General features: G+C 47.8%; 1 protein-coding gene across 12 annotated transcripts in view; it reads right to left on the bottom strand.

Moving 5' to 3' along the window:
- Nucleotides 1-22089, bottom strand: part of NCOR2 (nuclear receptor corepressor 2) — a 399104-nt gene that overhangs the window by 233685 nt on the left and 143330 nt on the right. For all 12 annotated transcript variants that reach the window (XM_084649222.1, XM_084649223.1, XM_084649220.1 and 9 more), the window contains exon 4: nt 12200-12380. In XM_084649222.1, the coding sequence (XP_084505348.1) occupies nt 12200-12380 (181 nt within the window). The remainder of the gene's footprint in view (nt 1-12199; nt 12381-22089) is intronic.

The following is a 22089-nucleotide window of genomic DNA, read 5'->3' as shown; positions in this document are numbered from 1 at the left end:
AGCTCCGTCATTAGCTCCAACAGGGCACGGCAGCGTTGTTGTATTAAAGGTTATAATTCTGATTTCAGTTTGCAGCAGGGTAAACCAGGTGCCTCCCCCGGAAGTCAGTGTGGGTAACTGGAGTACAAGTGGCTAAGTGAGATCAGAATGAGGCTGAGTGCATCCCAAAGCACTTTACATTACTGAATTAGTTACAGCAGGGCAATCAGCTCTCCTTTGCATGGGCAGAAATTCAGACCGGAATCGATGGGTTTGGCACCGGATTTACACCGGTGGAACAGAGCAGACTCTGGCCCCATTAGTGCAGTGACTGTGCAGGCAAACTAAACTGCCCTGGTGGGCTCAGCAATAACTCTCATACAGCCTTGAATGTATAACTGGGGGGGGAGGAATAATAATGGAACACAGATACTGCAGTGATGAGCCTGGTATAAGAACCTGTACAGAGCAGAACTGGCTTTTTGCCCCTGGGATCTTTAACTCCCACATGGACAGGCCACAAGAGGAGGTCAGAAGGCCATTAGGTTGAACAGATCAGCAGGACAGCACCTCTGACAGGACCTGGGCCAGCCTTAGCTACTGCTAAAGCAATCAGTGCTTCAGACCCCATTCCTTCAGCACCCCACAACTGACCCTCCTGCCCCCTCTGTCCGTAGGATGGCAGATGGAGGAACCTCCTCCACCCCAGACCTCTCCTTCCCTTCTGCCAGCAGAAACAGCAGAATCAGGGCCTGATTCCTTCCTCCCTTGCCCCCACCCCATCCCCTATTTTTGTTTGGGGGATCATCAAACCACAAGGCTGGTTCCAGCCTCAGCCCTGAACCCCGGGAGAGACCCCTAGATTGTCACTCTGACTCCTCTCTTGGAAAACAGGTGCTGAGAGCTAGCGTTAGGTCTTTAGCCAGCGACTGAACAAGCGAAAGGTTCATCAGCTTGTCCTCAAACAACCCTCACACAGCACGTAGCAGCATTCCAGCAGTGTCCATTAGCCTCCGATTCCCCCCTCCCTATGCCCTCTCAGCCGGCAAAGCATTTGATCACAGAACAAGGCAACGTTCATTCTCTGGCTAAAAAAATAATCAAACAGTTTCCACGTTAAACAAGCAGACTTGGGTCCAAAAAGCAAAGCATGGAGTATTTTTGAGTATTATTCAACTGGGCCTGTGGCACCAGAGAGCCCCTCTTTTGTTGTTGTCGCTTGGGGTGTTGTTAGGAGACAAACCGCTATGAAGGGCTATGAGGTGAAGTCACAAAGCTTCAGCAAGGGATGTTACTGCATTAAATATGAATGTGCAGAGGACAGCTGCCATTCTCTGCTAAACCCAGCGCGGTCTTTCCTTTCCTCAACCAGAGTAAGCGAACAGCACCGACAATTACCGGGTCCCCTCTGCTATTTCCCAGCTGTTACGACAGAAGGATTCAGTGTGGAATACACAGGCCAGCACAGTGCGCAAAAATGCATCCAGCCTGAGTCACAAACAAACACTGACTTCTTTCGGGACACGCACACAAACGCTGCACGGTAACAAGTGTGGACGCAGTACGGTGTCACCGGCGTGCGTTATTCATTTCCAGTAACACCCACAGTGCGCTAGGCGCTGTACAAACCCAAAAGGGGGCCCCGCCCCGGCACAAAGACAGAACAAAGAGGCCGAGAGGGGAGGGAAAGGTGTCCAGGTGGTGGCTGTCTATCACGCACAGGAAAGAGAATTCCAAATGAGCTCACGCTGCTGCATGGCCTTTACTAACCATACTCTGTATAGGGGAAGAGATCACTTCCCCCATCACTGACCTGCAGCAGCATTCCATACGTTATTACGGTGGAGCACAAAGAAACCCTACATAAGCGCTCAGGAGACATGGAGCGTGCCAGAGGACTGTGAAACTTCTGGAGGGGTCGAAGGTGGTAAAATGTCCCTGCCCTCATTGCACTCCGACAAACATGCTTTTTCGTGCAAAATGACGCCATGGGCACATCTTGGTTGTTAATGACCATAAATGAAAAGAACCTTTTCGTTTTAAAAAAATAGATTGCACTGCAAATCAGCAGGGTTAGCAGTGAAAGTACCCACTCCCCCCCACACTCTGCTGGGTCCTTACTGGCACTCGGGGAACAAAACCACCTCCTGAGTCACTCACAGAGCTGGGGGGGGGGGGGGTCAGCAAATCGGAAGCCAAAAACCAGGTTGAATGCGGCAAATGGTTTCAGCCAGAAAAAGACTGGGGGGGGGGGGGGAATTGGAAAGGTTTTGACATTTTCTAAACAAACCATTCAACATTTCATTTCGAAATGAAATTTAAATTGCCAAACAACGTTCAAAATGTTCGTAAGGTTTTTTTTGTTTTGGCAAGAAAAAAAAAACACCTTGTTTGTCTCTAGCCACCACCAGCATTCCTGCATCTTCCCTGGAAGATCCCCATCCAACTACTAACCCAGCCCAAACCAATTTGGGGTATGAAAATTTCGGCAATCACAACAGTGCTTAAGATTTAGCTCACCATTAAGGAGCCAGCAGATTTCAAAAGGCTTGTAGCTCAAGTTGCAGTGGGGGAGGTTTAGATTGGATATTAGGAAAAACTTTTTCACTATGAGGGTGGTGAAACACTGGAATGCGTTACCTAGGGAGGTGGTAGAATCTCCTTCCTTAGAGGTTTTTAAGGTCAGGCTTGACAAAGCCCTGGCTGGGATGATTTAACTGGGAATTGGTCCTGCTTCGAGCAGGGGGTTGGACTAGATGACCTTCTGGGGTCCCTTCCAACCCTGATATTCTATGATTCTATGATTCCCATACATCCACATAGATAAAATCACACACGTATCTGCAATGCACACTGCTTGTAACGTTTCCCTTCAGAAGCAGGAAATCTAGCAATATTTCTTCCAATTACAGAGGCACAGCGTATGAAGTTAAAAGGGTTTTCTTTCACCCAAAGCGGATTAGGTGAGATGTCACACTATACAAACCTTGTAATATTGATTGAACAGAACAGAACAGAACAGAAAGGTCTAATTATGTAAACGATGAGGCTGGTTCCCAAAAAGCAGCCAACCTTAACACATCTCTTTTCCACAGTTATGGTTTGAAAGGCAATTTAAATGGTTGTTTTCAGCGTCAATCACCATAAATGAGCAGAAGGAAGTGAGAAATAAAAACCTGCATTCCAGGCACGAATTTCCAGGTGAATAATTCCCTGCTGGAGTTTCTCATTGAGTTGGCATCTTTAACCCCACTTGACATGATTCACGGCTCTCTTGACAGGGCTGTCTTTTGGATGACAGGTTAAACCAAAGTCCTGATTATGTGTAGTCATTAAAGACCATGGATAGCACTTTTTGCCATGCCAGGGTGCTAACCCCAGTGTCCTTGGCAAGTTCCATCTCAGGTATTTACATGCTGCCTCGCTACAGTCTGAATCGGACACAATATTTTTTTTGACTTTCTCTCTCCCATTTTTGCACAGTGTATGCTACTGACAAATGAGCCTACGCATCTGACCCACAATAATTGCTTTGTGGAGGTGGCTGAAACATTCCTGTCCATGCAAGTTAATGGAGAGTTTCCACAACCACAGCAAGCCCCCCGCCCCCCCACGTAGAGTCAGGTCAGCTCATGTAAAAGCGGGTGAAGGATGAAATATGTAGCAGGCCACAAGCAGCCAAAACCACTGCACCAACACACGTGTTTGGATCGCAAAAATTAATCCATCCAGGAGGAGGAAAAAAGAAAAAAGGAGAGAAGACAAGCTAGCCCGCAGTGTTTGCAGTACAAAAACGCGAGCAATGCAAACATTTCAGCTTTTAAATATGTCTGGAATGAGACAGAAAGCCAACAAGCCATTCATCTTCCCAGAAATCATTTTGAATCATCTCAAATCCTTCCTCCACCATCAGCTCTCCCACCCAAGAGCGAATCATTTTTATAATCAGGTTTTTAACCACACAAGTAAACAGCCCAAGCAAAAGCCAGGCAGATGGATGAATATGTTGCATGCTACAGAACCCTCCTACATCTGCTGAACTGCATGTCCTGATGCCACTTGCTGGATTAAACTGGTGTGAATAGAGGTATCTTGCTTTTTAAGGCCCAACTATACACCAAGTACACACACCAAGAGACAGCTTTGGAAACAGGAATTCTACTCCTCCTTGCCTACAAAACCTTCAGGACAGGATGCTGTAAGTAGCTGGCCTTTCACGGGTTCAGTAAAACCATGCCCCAGGACAGTGCCGCCTAGTGCCACACCATGTGCTCGGGTGGAGAAACGTCACTTGCTGAATCCCCAATACCCGCAGCAGCCTGGGGACTTCCTGCAGGTCTCCCATCCCACCGCTGTCCTGGTAGGACCCCCACTTAGCATGCAATATCTGACCTGATCACAGGCAGAGACACAATGCCTTCAGTCGATGGCTGCCATTACCTGTCCTGAACTACAGGATGGCACGCATAAGCCAGGCGGTACCACAGTGACCACGGCCTCATTAAAAGAAGCCCCAGTCACTAAGCTTGGATCTACGTGGTCTAAACGAAATCTGCAGAGAGGAAGTCGGAAGCGAGCGGAGGCTCTGGGTACAAGTCACAAGCCCAGTGGCTACAGAAAGGCACTTTGGTGGCAGTTCCTGTTATCAGATTTGTTTTATTACTCAGCCATTTTGCACTGTTGTTCAAAAGTAATAAATCAGCAGAGGGCCTTGGGTTTGAATGCAGTTCTCTCCAATCGTGGCTTTCTAGGGCCATTCCCACAACCTGGACCCCTTACCAACAAGCGGATGGAGCAGGGGTGTCACCTCACTTTTCCTCAAGAACTCAAAGGCAGGCCGTGGGGCTCAGTGAGTTTCTGAATGCCCCGCTCCTCCTACACATCCTGCCTGAATGCCGCAGCTTTCCGAGTTCAAAGAGCTGCTGTGTCCCCACCCCCCCTTGGGCTGGATTATTCAATTAGGGATTATGCTTCTGCCAGTCATCTCCTAGCCAACTGGGGCCTCTGCCAAGGTCAACACAAGTTCCAGCCAGTTTCATTAATAATGGTGAGACCCAGCCCACTGGAAACTCTGAGAGGTTAATCCCAGAAACAGACGAACGTTCCCATAACAAAGCCATGAAAAAAAAAACAACCCAGAACAGAACACACAGCTGGTAGTTTACCAGCTAACCATTCCAACTAGCTGCATTAGCAAATTCAGGGCAAGCTGCGGACTGCCCTGCATACAAGTCCCAACCACGCTCCTGACATCTCACCTGAACTTCAAGCTGAGCCATAGCGTTGGCGAGCCTTTAGTGGGTGAGAGGTCACTGGAGTTTGAGATTTATGGACAGCTGAGCCTGTAGGGGTCACTCACCTTCAATTTCTCCACTCAGTTACTTTCTAAACCCACGGCCGCCTCTCACAGAGGAAGGGAGAGATTTGTTTGAGGAAGTCTAGCTTGGAGTGGCACTGCCAAGCCACCGCACAATGGAAGAGAAATGAATAGGAAAACACAGGAAACAGGACTACAGAATGCCTTAGAAGAGGTCTTTAATCCCTTGCAGGGCTGCATTCAAAGCATTAGTTAATGGGCTACTGCCTTGCCATTATAAACCCTGTTTTCCAGGAATTCATTGTGACCTGGTCTCGGGAACATGCAGTCAGGGTGAAACTTGGCAAGTTAATCGTTCGCCTGAATGTGTCATTACAAGTTTATTTTTAAAGGGTTAAGTTTGGTCACTTAATTTTTTTTTTTAAGCTACATCAAACCAAAACGTCCGTAGTTCTGAACACTTTGGTTCTGCCAAATCTATGGCTTAGCCTGGGTGCCACCATCTTTTCATAATTCTCCCCCCATGAATATTCTAGGAGTTAATGGTCTGAAGCAAAGACATTTTATGTACAAAGACAAGCAATAAAAGAACTAGCCAACAACGGAAGTCACAATTCCAAGGGAGCATCTGAGTAATAATATTAATAAATAAATAATTACCACCCAGCTCTTCTGTAATGTTTTTCTTCACTAGATCCCAAAGGAGGGGCCAGTATTATCTCCAGTTTACAGATGGAGAAACTGAGGTACAGAGAGGTGATGTGATTTGCCCAAGGTCACCCAGAAGGCCAATGGCAGAACTGGGGATAGGAAGCAGGTCTCCTAAACCCCAGTTCAGTGCTCCTCCCACTAGATAACACTGCCTCCCCCATAGTCATTCAATGAGCTAACAAAAGGCTAGCCAACTCCTGGAGTGATGGGGAACGCATCTGGCCAGCCTTTATGGGAGCTTTCCGTGATCGGATTTCGCATGGATCGCTACCAAGTCAAGCTGTGTATGAAAAGCAGCACACCACGCACAATGGTAGAAAAGCAGTTGCAGAAAAGGCAAAGGAACGAGTAGCCATAGGGTAGGAATGAGAAGAGATGAAGGGGAGAGGGATGGGCAAGATGGAGTATAATGTTCTAAAACAACAGAGACAGAGGTTCCAGGAGTTCATCTTCCAACGGTTTTGGATCTACGCTCCCAACCACAATGAAGACTGAACTCCACTGACACTGCGTCCCTGCCATGCTGCTTCGGAATCACCTACGTCTCCTAGACTGGCACTTCATACTCCGACGCTAGAGAGCGCCCATGCCTAGGAAGCGCTGGAAGGTTAGAAACAGACACCCAGCTTGCCCAGAGACACTGCTTACGCTGTGCCCATGGGATGAAATTACAATGTGCAGGGTCTGTAACGGAGGCTCTTGGTTTCCTCTTGCACTGGCAGAGACAGGATACCCTGGTAGAGACACCACTGGTCTACTCTGGAGTGGTCTCTGTTGCTCTTCTCTGTTGTAATTTAATAGCTCTGCAGTCTGCACTACTCTCCTTGAAATAAGTAACCAAAAAACCCCAGAGGTCTTGGGAAACAGGCTAGCATCTCTCTCTCATGGGCACATCAGGTAAGGAACATCAGGACTGCTTTTCCAGTGAATCCCATGTCCAAGCCTGTGATGATTAAAAACATAAATTGCACCTACCACCATTCAGGCACGCTCTCTGCCAGCTCCAGTCAATATCCTTGCTGAGATAGGCTCAATCCACAATGGCACCCTCGAGTACAGAGAGCAGGGTCACTCCAATTCCTAAAGGAAAACCAAAGCCAATCTGGCCCTGGTAATCACACATTGCAGCAGCCAGGGAACATGATGCAAACTGCAGGAAAGTTCTCTCCCGCCAGAGAGGACCGCAAACCAGCGGGGAAGTTAAAGAGGGAGAAAAGAACAAAAAATATTCATTTGCCTGACTGCGCGTGTGACAGCAGCAGCCTGGAAAGGGTTGAGAGATCTCCACCTATCATATGGTGGGGAGGAAGGGATATATAAAGGAAGGGGACACGGGGCAGAGGGGAAGGGTCTCCTCTTTTCCCTAGCTGAGGCAGTGAGGGAAAAGCCTCTGGAGAGAGTCTGGTCAGTTGATATGCTTGATTTTGTGTTCACAATAAATTGTGCCCTGAAGCAATGGCTTTAAAAAGATTTGGGCACAGTGCTGCTTCCTTCCCTGGGCTGGGTAAACAGCTGCCAGCTTACCATCAGAAATGATACTAGTCAGTTGATTCAATAGTTCCCAGGTATGCACTAAACTCAGCGTACCAGGGAACTGACTGCAGCTCATCTCCCTTTGTTCTCTGAAAACACAGTGGGCGGCATTATACAGTTGGCATTTACCACTCGACAGCGATGTCCGTTTTCGCTGCATCACAGGGGGTAATGGAACAGTGAGGCTGTCTCCCCACTGGTAAAAGGGTAGGTTTTTTTTTAATAATGAGGTGGCTAACAAGTTAATTGTCTTGTAAAATCCTAATGAAGGGGAGGCAAATGGTAGTTTTACATCAATGCAGCCAATTAAGGTAAATCTTGATGTCTATGTTAGGGGTTGTTTTTTTTAATGTGTATACAATAATACCACCAGCACCACCTGGCTCTTCTACAGGTCATCCACAGATCTCAAAGCACTCCACAAAGAATATCAGTATTGTTATCCCCATTTTACAGATGGGGAAACTGAGGCCAGAGAGGGGAAGCGACTTGCCCAAGGTCATCCAGTGGATCAGAGGCAGAGTTAGGAATAGCACCCAGGTCTCCCAACTCCCAGTCTAATGCTCTAGCCATTCAGCCACACTGCCTATGTATGTATATCTATACATGTACGTGAAACTCTCCTCCTCCGCTAGGCTCAAGGCGTGTTCTCTTTTGCCTGCATGGCTGGTGAATACACAGCATCGGAGACATCCGGCTCTGCACATGAAACACGTGGGGGAGGACGGAGCAAAGCTGGCAAAGATAAAGTTGTAAGAACCAAGGAGTATGATGAATAAGTGTGAACACTAAGGTGAACATTAAGTGTGAACACTAAGCGTGACAGCAAAGGCCAAGTGTCCGCAAGGACAGTGCTAAGTGGGCATTAGCAACAAGGACCCGAGGACACACATACAATGCGCCATTTCACAAAGTCACAGGTGCTACGTGGGAAAGCTGGCAGCATCCACAGAAGGGATGATCTTCACAGTCACTCATGAAGAAGTCACTGGCAGCAAAGGGAGAGAATCCCAGGCCAGCATGTAGAAGAGGTACTCCCTTCAGCCACACACCCAGGCAGAGGGTGGTCATGCTAGTAAAGATTTACTTTAGATCAGAAGCCAACGTAACTCTGCCAGGAGTGAAGAAATTTAATTAGAAGAGCGAGATGGGGTGCCTATATTAGAATGAATTAGAATAACTCCATGAAGGCTAATTAATAGTTATTTTAGATGTACACTGACACCAGTGAGTGCCAAAGGTGGCCTTTCTTGGTTTAGGGTAGAAGACAGCCTTGTTCTATTACGGGGGCAAATGGACGAGATAAACCTGGAGGTCCCTTCCAACCTGGTCTGTAAGGCTCTGAGAAGACATACAATGCATCTTCTGGGATGACGGGTTCTAGCACCATGCCTGTGCTAGGTTTAAGAGATGCTGGAAGCCCTCACTTCCCATCCACTTCAGTGGAAGCTGAGGACAATCGGCAATCCATAGCACTGGGCTAATAGAGATCACTTAATTCCATTTCCTGGGTGCTGGAACAAAGAAATTTCAAATGATGATTTCAGGCTTCACTAAGATTCCCACCAGTTTGAAATACCAGATCCTGTTCTCAATACAGTCTCTGAAATTTCAAATCCCTCCAGTAGGAGCATATTTCTCCTGAACTGGATCTCACTGCTCTGTTTTGTTTTGTTTTTTAACAAACACTTCACATTCCCAGAAAATGACCATAATACATGTCACAGACCAAGAACCAACTGCTCTCCCTATACTCATTGGCTAAGGCTTCCAAGTGGCTTTGCTTATGTTTTCCAGTGAGAAATGTATCATAAGAACTAGACCAAATGTTCATCTAGCCCAGTATCCTGTCTTCCGACAGTGGCCAGTGCCAGGAGTAGCACAGGGAGTGAACAGAACAGATAATCATCCAGTGATCCATCCCCTATCACCTATTCCCAGCTTCTGGCAAACAGAGGCTATGGACACAGTCTCTGCCCATCCTGCCTAATAGCCATTGACGGACCTGTCCTCCAGGAACTTATCTAGTTATTTTTTGAGCCCTATTATAGTCTTGGCCTTCACAAGTGGTGACTGAAGTCACGTGTAGATAGAGAAGCTTGTCAGTTTCTCCACATTCCTCGGAGAGAGAGGGGGCTTTTGTTTTGCACCCCCTCACAAGATATCTAATCCAGCAGTCAGCAGAACATGTTTTCCAGTGCAGAGCTGCTGCCAGATGTGGCTCCATCCCAATGGTGTTGAAAGAAGAACTCCGGGGTGGTCACAGTACCTCCTCCTGGATGATGCTTTCTGGAACAGTAGGTGGCTGTGCAATGCAAGGGACTAGGGTGCCCAAGAAGGGTTATTTCAAAGGAAAATACTATCAAGGCTGTAGGGGAGAAATCTGATTCACGTGGGGAAGGTGTCATAGTCCGATAGCATAGTACTGGCCATTAAGTGCCGACTGCTCTACCCCTTTCCAATGGAGCCTCACTAATTATACTCAAAAAGAACGGGAGTACTTGTGGCACCTTAGAGACAAAAATTTATTTGAGCATAAGCTTTCATGGGCTACAGCCCACTTCATCGGATGCATTCAGTGGAAAATACAGTAGGATGATTGTATATACACAGAGAACATGAAACAATGGGTGTTACCATGCACACTGTAGCGAGAATGATCAGGTAAGGTGAGCTATTACCAGCAGGAGAGGAAAAAAAACCCTTTTGTAGTGATAATCAAGATGGGCCATTTCACTACAAAAGGTTTTTTTTTTCCTCTCCTGCTGGTAATAGCTCACCTTACCTGATCACTCTCGTTCTACATAGTAACACCCATTGTTTCATGTTCTCTGAGTATATACAATTGTCCTACTGTATTTTCCACTGCATGCATCCAATGAAGTGGGCTGTAGCCCATGAAAGCTTATGCTCAAATAAATGGGTTAGTCTCTACGGTGCCACAAGTCCTCCTGCTCTTTTTGACAATACAGACTAACACGGCTGCTACTCTGAAACCACTAATTATACTGGGATCTGAGCCATCAGAGCACCTGTCGTATCAGCTTCATTCCAGACCCTCTCCCTCACCACTAGGAAGGTCCACCATAATAGTCCTCTGGGATCCCTGAGCATCCTCATTTTCCCCAGCTTTGCATCCTGCTAGTTGAAACTACGTGTCTTTCCCGCTCAGGACAGCTTGATGGGATTCCCTTGGAAGCCAAACAACGCCATTCTCCTTCGTAGGTGGCATCTCCATTACTGAAGGTTTGCAACCATGGTCGCTCATGCCACCTGAACAGGAAAAATCACCATGTTCTGGCACTCCCAAGCGGGGAAACAATTAGTGTGAAATGCACACACGTTAGCCTCAGATTTGGATACCCAACCCATCCGTTTTCATGGCAACTTGGGTCCAGTTGTATTAATCAAATGGGCTCACAGTCCAAAGAACTCACACTGACAGAATTAGATGCACCATAAAAGTGAGCTATGGCTCTACCAGGTTAATGCCATCTGCCTGCAGACGCCGAGAGACATGAATCCAGACAGAATTTCAAACTGAGGGGAAAATCAAATGCTGTTTATCCAAACGCAGCATCAAAACTGATCCAAATAAACAGGAGTTCACTTAAGCTGCGGATCTTTAAATCACAGTTATTACATGGGGAGGCATTGCCATTTCACATAAACGAGTTATTCTGTTAACGGAGGTTCGGCTGAGGGAGGCTTCATTGTGTAAGATTATAAAGGGCTGCTCTATCTGCCATTCAGTGCGTGTAACGCATTCTCCTTCATCGAGATGACTCAAACGTTTGCAGCGAGGGACGTACAACTCTAATGAGGGGAACAGAGCCGCCAGCCGACCACAGAACACTGCACACACAGCTAGCAAATAGACAGGCAGGATGAAAGAAAAAGATCAAGTAAAATGAAATCAGAGGGCCCAATATCCAGAGGAGCAGGGCTTCCCAACGCCTCGCCAGCTCAAGGGCAGCAGCAAGCTGCTCTAGCGACTAGAATGTCTAACAGCCTAGTAAACGCATGCGTATTCTACTAGTTACGATGAAAACCTACACCCCCTAGAACAGGGCATCCAGGTCACTGTTTAGCACCTGACAACATCTTCCAGAATGCTAGAGCCAACAGGAGCTGTAAGCTATACCTGTATGGCATCAAATGGTGCATGGAGCCTTCAAGGAACTAGAAAATTACAGGCCCCATACATAAGGCTAAGATTGTCACAGAGGTCACGGATTCCGTGACTTCCATAGACCTCTGACATTTTTCTGCGTCAGTCCAGGATGGCAGGGCTGGAGCTGTCAGCTGGTGGGGGCCCCCGCAGTTCCCAGCCGCTGCGGGCCCCAACACTCCCAGATGCCGCAGGTGCTGGGCCCCCCCGCAGCTGGGCTCAGACTCTCATCTCCCCATCAGCCCCTTTTGTCACAGTTATTTTTAGTAAAAACCAGGGACAGGTCACGGGCATCCGTGAATTTTTGTTTATTGCCAATGACCTGTCCTTGGCTTTTACTAAAAGTAACTGTGATAAAATCTTAACCTTACCCATAGGCAACCTGTAGGAGCCAGACAGTAAAGCAAATGCAACTCCCACGGGTGCCATATAACACTTGGTCTGCACCTGCTTAGTGTCCTAAGGCTGTGTGTGGCTCTTTTCCTTACCTTTGAGAGATCTTCCGTCCCTCCCTGCTGATTTTGGTTGAGTAGAGGCGAGTGCCGCATCAGTGGGTCTTGCAGCAGGTCTAGCCGTGGTCGTTTTGTTTCAATGAACTCTATTTCCGACTGTTTACTCATGTCAGAGAGATAGGAGTGGGGCTCGGCTCTCAGGTGTAACTCCTGCGACCTGGGGAGAAAGAGAGGGGCAATTTTAGAGTCACAAGCAGCCATTCTAGCAGACACAGGGCTCCTGCATTTCCACATTAAGAATTCCTGAAGGGTTGTATCCCATCGCAGGCGGATAAAGTGTTCAACTTGATTTACACCTCTCAGGCAGCTAAAGACCTATGCTCTTCAGTTTTGTGCCTCACAACACTCCCACCGTGGTAGGCTATCCAGGGAAAAAATGGACTGGTGGTAACAGCACAAAACGGGGATTCAGAGGGCCTGGATTCATTTCTCAACTCTGCCAATGACTTCTTGTCTAGTCCTAGGCAAGTCACTTGATTTCTCTGTCCCTCAGTGGTTTATCTGTAGGGCCCTTTGTTTTCAGTTTTTATTTTATATAATTTTTCCTGGGAATTTATCAATGTTTTTTTACTACAACAACAAAAACAGGTAAAAATCGGTGGGAAAAAAACCTTAATTTTGCTGGGAAAATATTGGGGTTTATTTTGGTGGACGGGAGGATGTGGAAAAGTATTCAGTAGATCAGCGGTTCTTCAATCCTGGGTCAGGACCTCAAAGTAGGTCGTGACTAGCGTTCCCTCTGATTTTTTACATCCACGTGCGGAATGAATTTTGTGATGTGCGCCAATATGGAGGTGATGTGTGACACATGACCTTCATATTGGTGCACATAACAAAACTCACGTGGTGGGGGTCGGGCCAACGGGTTTGGAGTGTGTGGGGTGGCTCAGAGGGTTGCGGTGCCGGGGGGGGGGGGTGAGGGGTTCAGGGATGAGGAGGATGCCAGGAGGGGGCTCAGGGCTGGGGCAGAGGGTTGGGGTGCAGGCTCTGGGGTGGGGAGAAAGGACTCCCCGCAGCCCTCTCTCGCTGCAGGAGCTCGGGGTTGGGAGAAAGGTGTCTCTCCCCAGCCGCAGCAGCTCTGGCAGGGTTCCTCTTTCCCGGCCGTGGCCAGTCCGGGGCAGGTCCGCACTGGGGCCGGCGGGGAGGGGCACCTCTGCCCGCTGTGGCAGGTCAGCACTTTGGCAGGAGGGGAGGGGAGGGCCAGGCCGAAGGAGGGGCTCCTCTCCCCGAGCCGTGGCAGATCTATGCTGGGGCTGGCGGGGATGGTGCCTCTCCCTGGTGCATCCCTGGGCCGCTTCGTGGGGCTTCATAGGCAGCTGTGCATCCGCGCCGCCTACAGGGAACTTAGGTCATGATCCCTTTTTAATGAGGTCGCCAGACCTGGCATTAGACTTGCTGGGGCCCAGGGCCAAAGCTGAAGCCTAAGCCCCACCACCTGGGGCCAAAACCCCCGGGCTTCAGCCCTGGGTGGTGGGTCTCAAGTTACAGGGCCCCCGCCACCTGTGGCTGAAACCGTGGGGTTTCAGCTTTGGCCCCTGTGCCCAGGGCAGTAGGGCTCAGGCTTTGACTTTGGCCCTCCTGTCTGGAGCTGCAGGACTTGGGGGGGGGGGGGCTCAGGCTTTGGTCCCCGCTCCTGGGGTCATGTAGTAATTTCTGTTGTCAGAAGGGGGTCACAGTGCAATGAAGTTTGAGAACTGGCAGTAGACAAATGCTTTGATGAATGGAATTCAATGTGGTTTGCCACAGATGTAAAACAGCCACCTCTGAGTTTTAGAAAACAATACATCTCTAATCCCCAAATAAAACTTTTCATTTGAATAAACAGTTTACTGTTGTAGACATAGAACTATTAGTCTATAAATATTTAGATTTAATAACTGGGCCACACCATTTGTAGTGCACACACTTGACTTAATCCTTTTCTCCTGTTTTTGTTTCTGTTTTAAACTTTTGAATAATTCCTTGTTTTCTGATGCAGATTTCCATTTTCTTCCCATTTTGGTGTGTTAGATCTTTAAACCATTATCTGCTAACAGCTTGAAATGGGTACGTGGTGGGCGTGAGATTCATCAGTACATTCAGATGAGCATGCACTTCAGAGTTTACAGGCGTGCCTGTTTATTGTGTGTATCTTTTAGACTAATACATATAGCTTTACTTCAACACGCAGCTTTGCATATACACACACACACTAATGTATCATCATAATACATCTCTCTCATGCAATGTAACGTATTTTCCCAATAAAACAAGTTATTTGATTGATTGATACAAAAGCAAGGTGAAAAATGGGGGGGACACCTCACCAGGCTTTGGGTCAGGCCCAAAGCAATTAGAGAGGAGGGGCCCTCCCTGAAAACAATCACATTCAGTCAATTTGATGTGAAAGTTTTCTCTAAATGCACCAATGGGTTTCAGATCAAATGCGTTTAGTTTATAGTTAAAGAAGCTCCCAACCCCTCAACTTCTGGGCTTGCAAACTCAGCATGCATTCCAAGCATCAAGCCAGGAGTTTTCCTTCTTGCACATCACCGCCAGTGACAAAGGTTCTGCAGGCCAAACTACACCGTCAGTGATGACCCACATTGTCTGCCAAGGGCTTGGCACAGGGGTAACTGCTGGAGTTCAGTAAACAATTCTGCTGATATACAGACAGGAATAAAAGGTGGCTTGTTCACTCTCAGCTGAGGAGGTAAGAGGATAAAGATCAGTTCAACACTTGCATTATTTTTGCCACTTAAGCCTCCAAGTATAGCAGAGAGGAAATTTGCCCTTTACGCAGTTACTTTTCAAAGTAAGCTTCTGAAATACTGATCATTGCACTGGAATGATACAGCACTCTTCTAGCCAGCCTTGAAACACCCTGTGGCATCTCTCAAGTTTCCTGTTGTTCTGCTCAGTCCCCTGGGCAAATTCTGTTGACCCACAGCTGCAGTTCAACACTTCATTTTCTGCTCTAACGCTAAATAACAAACAGCAACTGCTGAGCACAGAGGGTGTTGACATATTCAACACCCAGACTCTGGTGCACAAAGGTAATTAAAATCAGATTCCTATTTTCTTAAAGCATATATTACCAAGAAGCTGCTAATTGCCAAGGGACTGGCCTGAAGCCTTAGGACTTACAAAAACCCCCCACAAACCTAGCTTCAGGCATATTCATTACACCGAGACATTTTTTAAAGATAAAATAATACAATTTTAAGAACACAAGTCTCTACCATGACTCAGGCTTATACTGTGCCAAGCAACTATTACATTCCAGGCTGCTATTTTATTTCAATTTCCACAACCATTGTAACTTCTATTGACTTTCATCCTGAGGAATTTCAAACGGTTCCTGAGATTACTTTACCCAATACAATTCCTTCAGCCGTTCTTCTTTGGAAACAAAATGCTATTGCTAGAAACGTTCACACCTTTCACTCTCCACATTCACGCCTGTAGCGAGATCTTTACAATTTTTTTTTTACGGACCAACGGTATTGCCATTAGAGTAAAAATAAGCTCCAGCTAGAAAAAAAGTTTAGTTACATTCTGTTTTAGTTAGGGTTGCATTTTCTCCAAAATAGTACCCACCTGGCCATTTCACTCCAGAAATTTCCAGTTCGCTAAAGGAAAAGAGTGTTTCTAACGTCATGTTCAATTGCACAACCAGTAACTAAACACCAACAGGCTAATCTTTGGCAACCGACACTTGGAATTAGTAAAGTATAAACAGTTAGGATTTCATGCAAATTACTAAGCAACTCCCAGTGCAATCAAATGAGTACTGAGGGTGCTCATCACATTGCAGGGTCAGGCATTGTTGCAGATGCCCTCCTTCATATAAATTTTTGCCATATTATACTCATGGCTGCTTTAAGTCTGTATCATTTCTAAAAGGGGGTTTGTAACAGGCTTGCAAAGTTTGCCTGAAATGGCTAGGAAAAGGTTACAGGGGTTTTGTTGCTTCACTGACTAAGGTGTCTCATTAGTTGGACATAAAGGAAGTTGAGCATGTTTTCCTCTAGGGGGAGACATGATCTACGGTGTGTGCTGAGCAAGAAGGAATCCTGGGAGCAGCGAGGCCAGGGAAGACCTGAGCTGATCTTGACTTTATCTTCTCATTTGCTTTATTAGCAAAGTCAAATCCCAGGGAGGGGGTGAGCTTGGACTTTTCAAACTGTAAAAATAAAATAAATAATAATGAATAAAGTTCTTGCATTAACTAAAACTGCCCTCAGTGTCTCCCAGAAGCTCATAACTTTGTTCCTCAAATCAACTGAACCTTTTAGGCTCTCCTTCAAGTCTTATAACCATGTTCTCCAATGGGCTGCCAACCCTGGGGAAGGCCAAAAGTGGGATAAGGCCAAAACCTTTAACACTATTACGTATTTTTCAGACGGTTATCACCATTTCTCTGGCAATAACGAAGTTCCTCGCTATTTAAATGGAAGGGTTCTCTTTAAAGGACACTCTCAATGCCAGCAGGCCAAAAAAAAAAAAGGGGGGACCCACTGTGACGAAGTGGGACTCTTCTTAATGTTTCCTCTGAATAGTATGGGGGTGCCTCAGTTTCCCCTAGGCAGTTCTTAAGTATCTAGGTGGTGGGGTAAGGGTGTATGATCATTGCAGAGCCCTAGAGGGCCGGTGTGTGCAGGAGTCTGGACACAGAGAATGGCCGACACCCTGTTTCCTGGCAACTGATGGCCTGGGCCCTTCCCCCCTGGGAGGTGAGAGCTAAAGGGTTGGAGAACAAAGGAATCTGGTGACCACCTGGCCCGGGAAAGGAACAAAGCCCAGAGGAGGAGGGGCTGGAGGGAGTTTCAGTTTGGGGCTGGCTGGGACATGGAGTGAAGTGCAGACGTGGTTGTCTGGCTCACTGCCCCCCAAAATGGACCCAGCTGAGGGGTCCCGTTCTCTGCTCCTGCAAGCTCTGTTTTAGACCATGTTCCTGTCGTCTAATAAACCTTCTGTTTTACTGGCTGGCTGAGAGTCACGTCTGACTGCGGAGTTGGGGTGCAGGACCCTCTGGCTTCCCCAGGAGCCCCACCTGAGTGGACTCGCTGGGGGGAAGCGCACGGAGGGGCAGAGGATGCTGAATGCTCCGAGGTCAGACCCAGGAAGGTGGAAGCTGTGTGAGCTGTGTGTCCTGAAGACAGGCTGCTCACAGAAAGGCGACTACCCCAGAGTCCTGACTGGCTTCATGGGGAGCAGTTCCAGAGCATCGCCCAGGGACTCCGTGACACCCACCAGCTGGGATTTTGATATGTGCACACAGCACATTCCCCCAACTCTGTGTTTGGTGCCTGCCTGGTCTTTGTCGGAGACCTCAAGAGATGCCCTAGTGCTCCGAGCACCTCTAAAGAGAATCCTGTGACTAGGAGAGAGGTTGAAATTCACAAGGACTGAGCACACAACCAGCACAACAGGAGGCAAGTGCTACAAAATTCTCTCTCTCATATGCACGCACACACGCACAAGAGAACCGGCATCCTGGACTGGTGCTGTAAGGTTGCTAGAAGTGTCGTTTTCATTTAAAGTCAGTCTGTAGCCCCGACATTGGTGAAAAAACATCCTTTTTAGAGATTTGGCAGGAAGTACTGCCTGGAAGTGCCCAGCACACAGATTAATAAGGATCATATAAAAGATGTGCCATTTCCAAAGCAGGTAATCCTCTGGACCCATTAACTTTAGCCGTTTCTCTTTGAAATATGTATCAGAACCATCATTTTACACATGGGCTCCCAATCGATGAGACTTTCTTCAAAGTGACCTAGAGTCATTGAAAATGGTGACAGTCCTACTCCTGTCATGTCCCGTTTCATGTCCCTAACCATAATCTCCAAGCTCTCCACTGGGGAAACTGAAGCAGGCTTGTATGACAGCATGAAATTCTGGCTCCACTAAAATCAATGGCAAACCTCCCACTGATTTCAATGAGGCCAGGATTTTATCCACACTGTTTACAATGTCAGCAGCAGCCAGTCTATGTGAGGGCTCCTCCCAATTCTGTTCACACTGGGGGAGCAGAATCAGATTTAGCAAGAATGGAACAAGTCTACTGCATCTCTCAAATGCAGACAAAGCCCCAGAGGCCAGCACAAGTCTCTAGAATACTTTTTCCGGGCCGACCAACAGGCCCCCCGGGGTGGAAACTGGTTTGCATTAACTGGTGGCCTTTTTTTTTTATTTGGTGCTTGTTTCTCTCCCGCTGAGAAGATTTCGATGGTTAGTAGACAAAGATTTTTCTGTTACAAAAGTGTTTAATTAGAACATAAGAATGACCATACTCTGTCTTCCAACAATGGACAGTGCCAGATGCTTCAGGCGGAATGAATAGAACAGGCCATTATTGAGCGATCCATCCCGTCAGCCAGTCGCAGCTTCTGTCAGTCAGAGGTTTAGGGACACCCAGAGCATGGGGTTGCGTCCCTGACCATCTTGGCTAGTAGCCATTGATAGACCTACCTTCCATGAACTGATCGAATTCTTTTTTTGAACTCGGTTATACTGTTGGCCTTCACAACATCCCCTGGCAACAAGTTTCACAGGTTGTGCACTGGGGGAAGAAATACTTCCTTACATTAAACATCACATTTAAACATATTACTCACTAGACTCCACCAAATCCACCAGTTACAGACAGATGTCAACACTCCTTTGAAAAATACTAGCTATTAAATGGAATGGATTTATAACAAATGCCCAAATTTGTCAGAGTTCAACAACCCCTTATCTCTAAAGCAGGGGTGGCCAACCTGACCCTGAGAAGGAGCCAGAATTTACCAATGTACGTTGCCATAGAGCCACAGTAATAGGTCAGCAGCCCCCCATCAGCTCCCTCCCCCACTCCCAGCACCTCCTACCCACTTGCAGCCCCACCAGTCAGTGCCTCCCCCTCCATTCCTGCACCGTCCGATCAGCCGTTTTGTGGCATGCAGGAGGCTCTGGGGGGAGGGGGAAGGAGCGAGGGCACGGCAGGCTCAGGGGAGGGGGCGGGAAGGGGTGGAGCGGGGGCAGGGCCTGTGGCAGAGCCAGGGGTTGAGCAGTGGGCGCCCCCCGGCACACTGGAAAGTTGGGGCCTGTAGCTCCAGCCCCGGAGTCGGTGCCTAGACAAGGAGCCGCACGTTAAACTTCTGAAGAGCCGCACGGGGCTCCGGAGCCACAGGTTGGCCACCCCTGCTCTAAAGCTAACCAGAAAAGGAGGAGGAACTATCTGGGCCACATTTTAAGAACAAAGCCTTGTCCGCCACGGCAGGCGGGCCACCCCGCAGCTGAAGGAACACGCAAGAGGGACTGAGTGAAAGAGTCCCTCTGCCAGACACTACTCAGTTAAGGACTTACAGGACTTCACAACATAGAGGATATGCCAAAAGCAGCCCAGGACAGACAAGGATGGAGCAGCCTTGTTCATGCCCTAAGTGTCATCTGATGGCGCAGGAAGGATTCCGATGACGAACCGTGCAAGTACAGAACAGTTAGCTCACCACTTGCTTGAACTTTGATTTTGCCAAATCTCCACAGAAGTTTGGCTGCCTCAGGCCAGGCTAGCAATATGTGGTTCTTCATAATGCCACCTGTGGGAAGTCCTACCGGAAGGCAAGTAGCTTTGCCTCAGCAGCCTGGCACAAAAATTTCAGCTTGCGTTTACCACGTCAATCTCAGTTTAGATGAAAGTACTGGATTTAAAAGCTTCTGCTAAAGAAAAGAGCTCCATGCACACTGCCTGAACCAGCATAAACTTTAACACTCTGCCACATGGGACAGCACAGGCTAACTCAATAGAAAGAGAACAAGTACTCTGTGCGTATCCTGGGATTGTCAGCTAACACAAAAGCTCTTCTTTCCATAACTCCTTAAAACAGGGGTGGGCAAACATTTTGGCCCGAGGGCCACATCTTGGTGTGAAAATTGTATGGCGGGCCATGAATGCTCACAAAATTGGGGTTGGGGTGCAGGAGGGGGTGAGGTCTCTGGCTGGGGTGCGGACTCTAGGGTGGGGCTAGAAATGAGGAGTTCAGGGTGCGGGAGGGGACTGCGGGCTGGGGCAGGGGGTTGGGGCAAAGGAGCGGGTCAGGGGAGTAGGCTCCAGGCAGCGCTTACCTGAAGCATCTCCTGGAAGCAGTGGCATGTCGCCACTCTGGCTCCTATGCGGAGGTGTGGCCAGGCACCTCAGCACACTGACCCGTCTGCAGGCACTGCCTGTGCAGCTCCCATTATCCGCAGTTCCTGGCCAATGGGAGCTGCAGGGGTGGCGCTTGGGGCGGGGGCAGCACGTGCAGCCCCCTGCCCCTAAGCGTAGGAGCCAGAGTGGGGACATGCTGCTGCTTCCAGGAGCCTTGACTTATGCATGTGGAGTGCCCTCCAAACCCACTCTCTGGCTGGAGCACGGGAGCAGGACAAGCCCCAGACCCCGCTCCCCAGCAGGAGCTCGAAGGCTGGTTTCAACCGGCTGGAGGGCCGAATATGGCCCCTGGGCCGTAGTTTGCCCACCCCTACCTTAAAAATTTGGAGTGTGAGCAAATAATTCTTAGTTCACATTTGTGCTAGAATCACCATTTATCCTGAAGATTGTTGAGTCTTCCCAATTTCACCAGGGCAGTTACACACCTTGCAAGACTATTTTCCCCTCCCAGAAAAGAGCTCTGGGTCAGCACATCATTGCAGGGAAACTGCATCATGAAGTGACTTATACAAACATCACTGCATCACAATGAAGTTACGTGTCACAAAGTGGCAATGCAAATGGGTTTGCCCAAGGGGATGAAATTCATAATGATGAAAACCAGAAATGTAGGGTTTTCATTCCAAAACATGAACAGCTCAGTGTTGAGGAAAGCAAAATATCAACCAAGCAGAATAATGAAAGCTTCCTCACATTACTCTAACCAAGCCACGCTGGTCCAGTCATGCAAAGCCCAAGACTGCTCCTCAGAACACTCTTCTCCCATAATGCCAAAGGAGACAGATATGTAAATTAGGAAGTTGCCACTGCCACGTTCACTTCATCATGACCTGAGCTTCATCTGAATCCAGGCCTTGGGAGAACAAAGGCGAGCAGTTACGGTTCCTGTGCCTGTTTTACAAAAAATAAAAATTGAAAACCTCTTCCTTGGAAGGGCCTGATCCTCTGAGGTGCTGAGCACCTTAACTCAGCCTAGCTTCCATGGGAATTGAAGAAGCTTGTTGGAGCAGATCTTAACATAGGGAACCAATATCCAGATGTTACCAGCTGTGGCTTTCATCCATTATTTTCCCACATTAATTTTAAGAAAACAAAACAAAAAAAAAAATCAGACCAAGAACGTAATTTTAATGTTGCGAAAAAACTACATGAGGGGCTGTGGATGGAGCATAGTGAAGCCAGCATTACAGCCTTGAGCTGAAAAGGGGGGTCACCTTTAAAAACAGGACCTTAATTAAGCAGAGTAAATAAAATCAGAGCGATCGCACTGTTAATTCTGGAAGATTTGGTGCCATTTGGCCCAAAACCGATTAAGATGGAAAAACTGCACATTATTTCCTTAGCCACATATTGTGGCGGCTTTCCACACGTTTCCAACTCCCACGACTCCCTGGGCTGGTCAGTCAGGGGGATTAATCATATTCAATAAACACAGTAATTAGGCTGTCCCTCATTCTATAGCACACGTGGCTACTCCTGTCTGCCGCAGAAACCTGGCAACTGGTTAACAAACCCTAACAATCATTATCATCAAAGGGAGCATACGGCCCATCAGTGCTGGGTGAACTCTTTAAAACCTGAATTGCTGCTCGGTGCAAAAACTCCAAAGAAAGCGCATGGCTCACAAACTGGTGATACAATTACCTCCCCTGAAAACACCGACTCACTTTACCACAGATAAACGTGTCCCGTACAT

This window comes from Lepidochelys olivacea, assembly GCF_965140295.1.
Source record: "Lepidochelys olivacea isolate rLepOli2 genome assembly, chromosome: 15".
In the NCBI taxonomy this organism is placed as follows: domain Eukaryota; kingdom Metazoa; phylum Chordata; order Testudines; family Cheloniidae; genus Lepidochelys; species Lepidochelys olivacea.
Note: the sequence above shows the minus strand (reverse complement) of the source record. Positions and strands in the feature narration are given on the sequence as shown.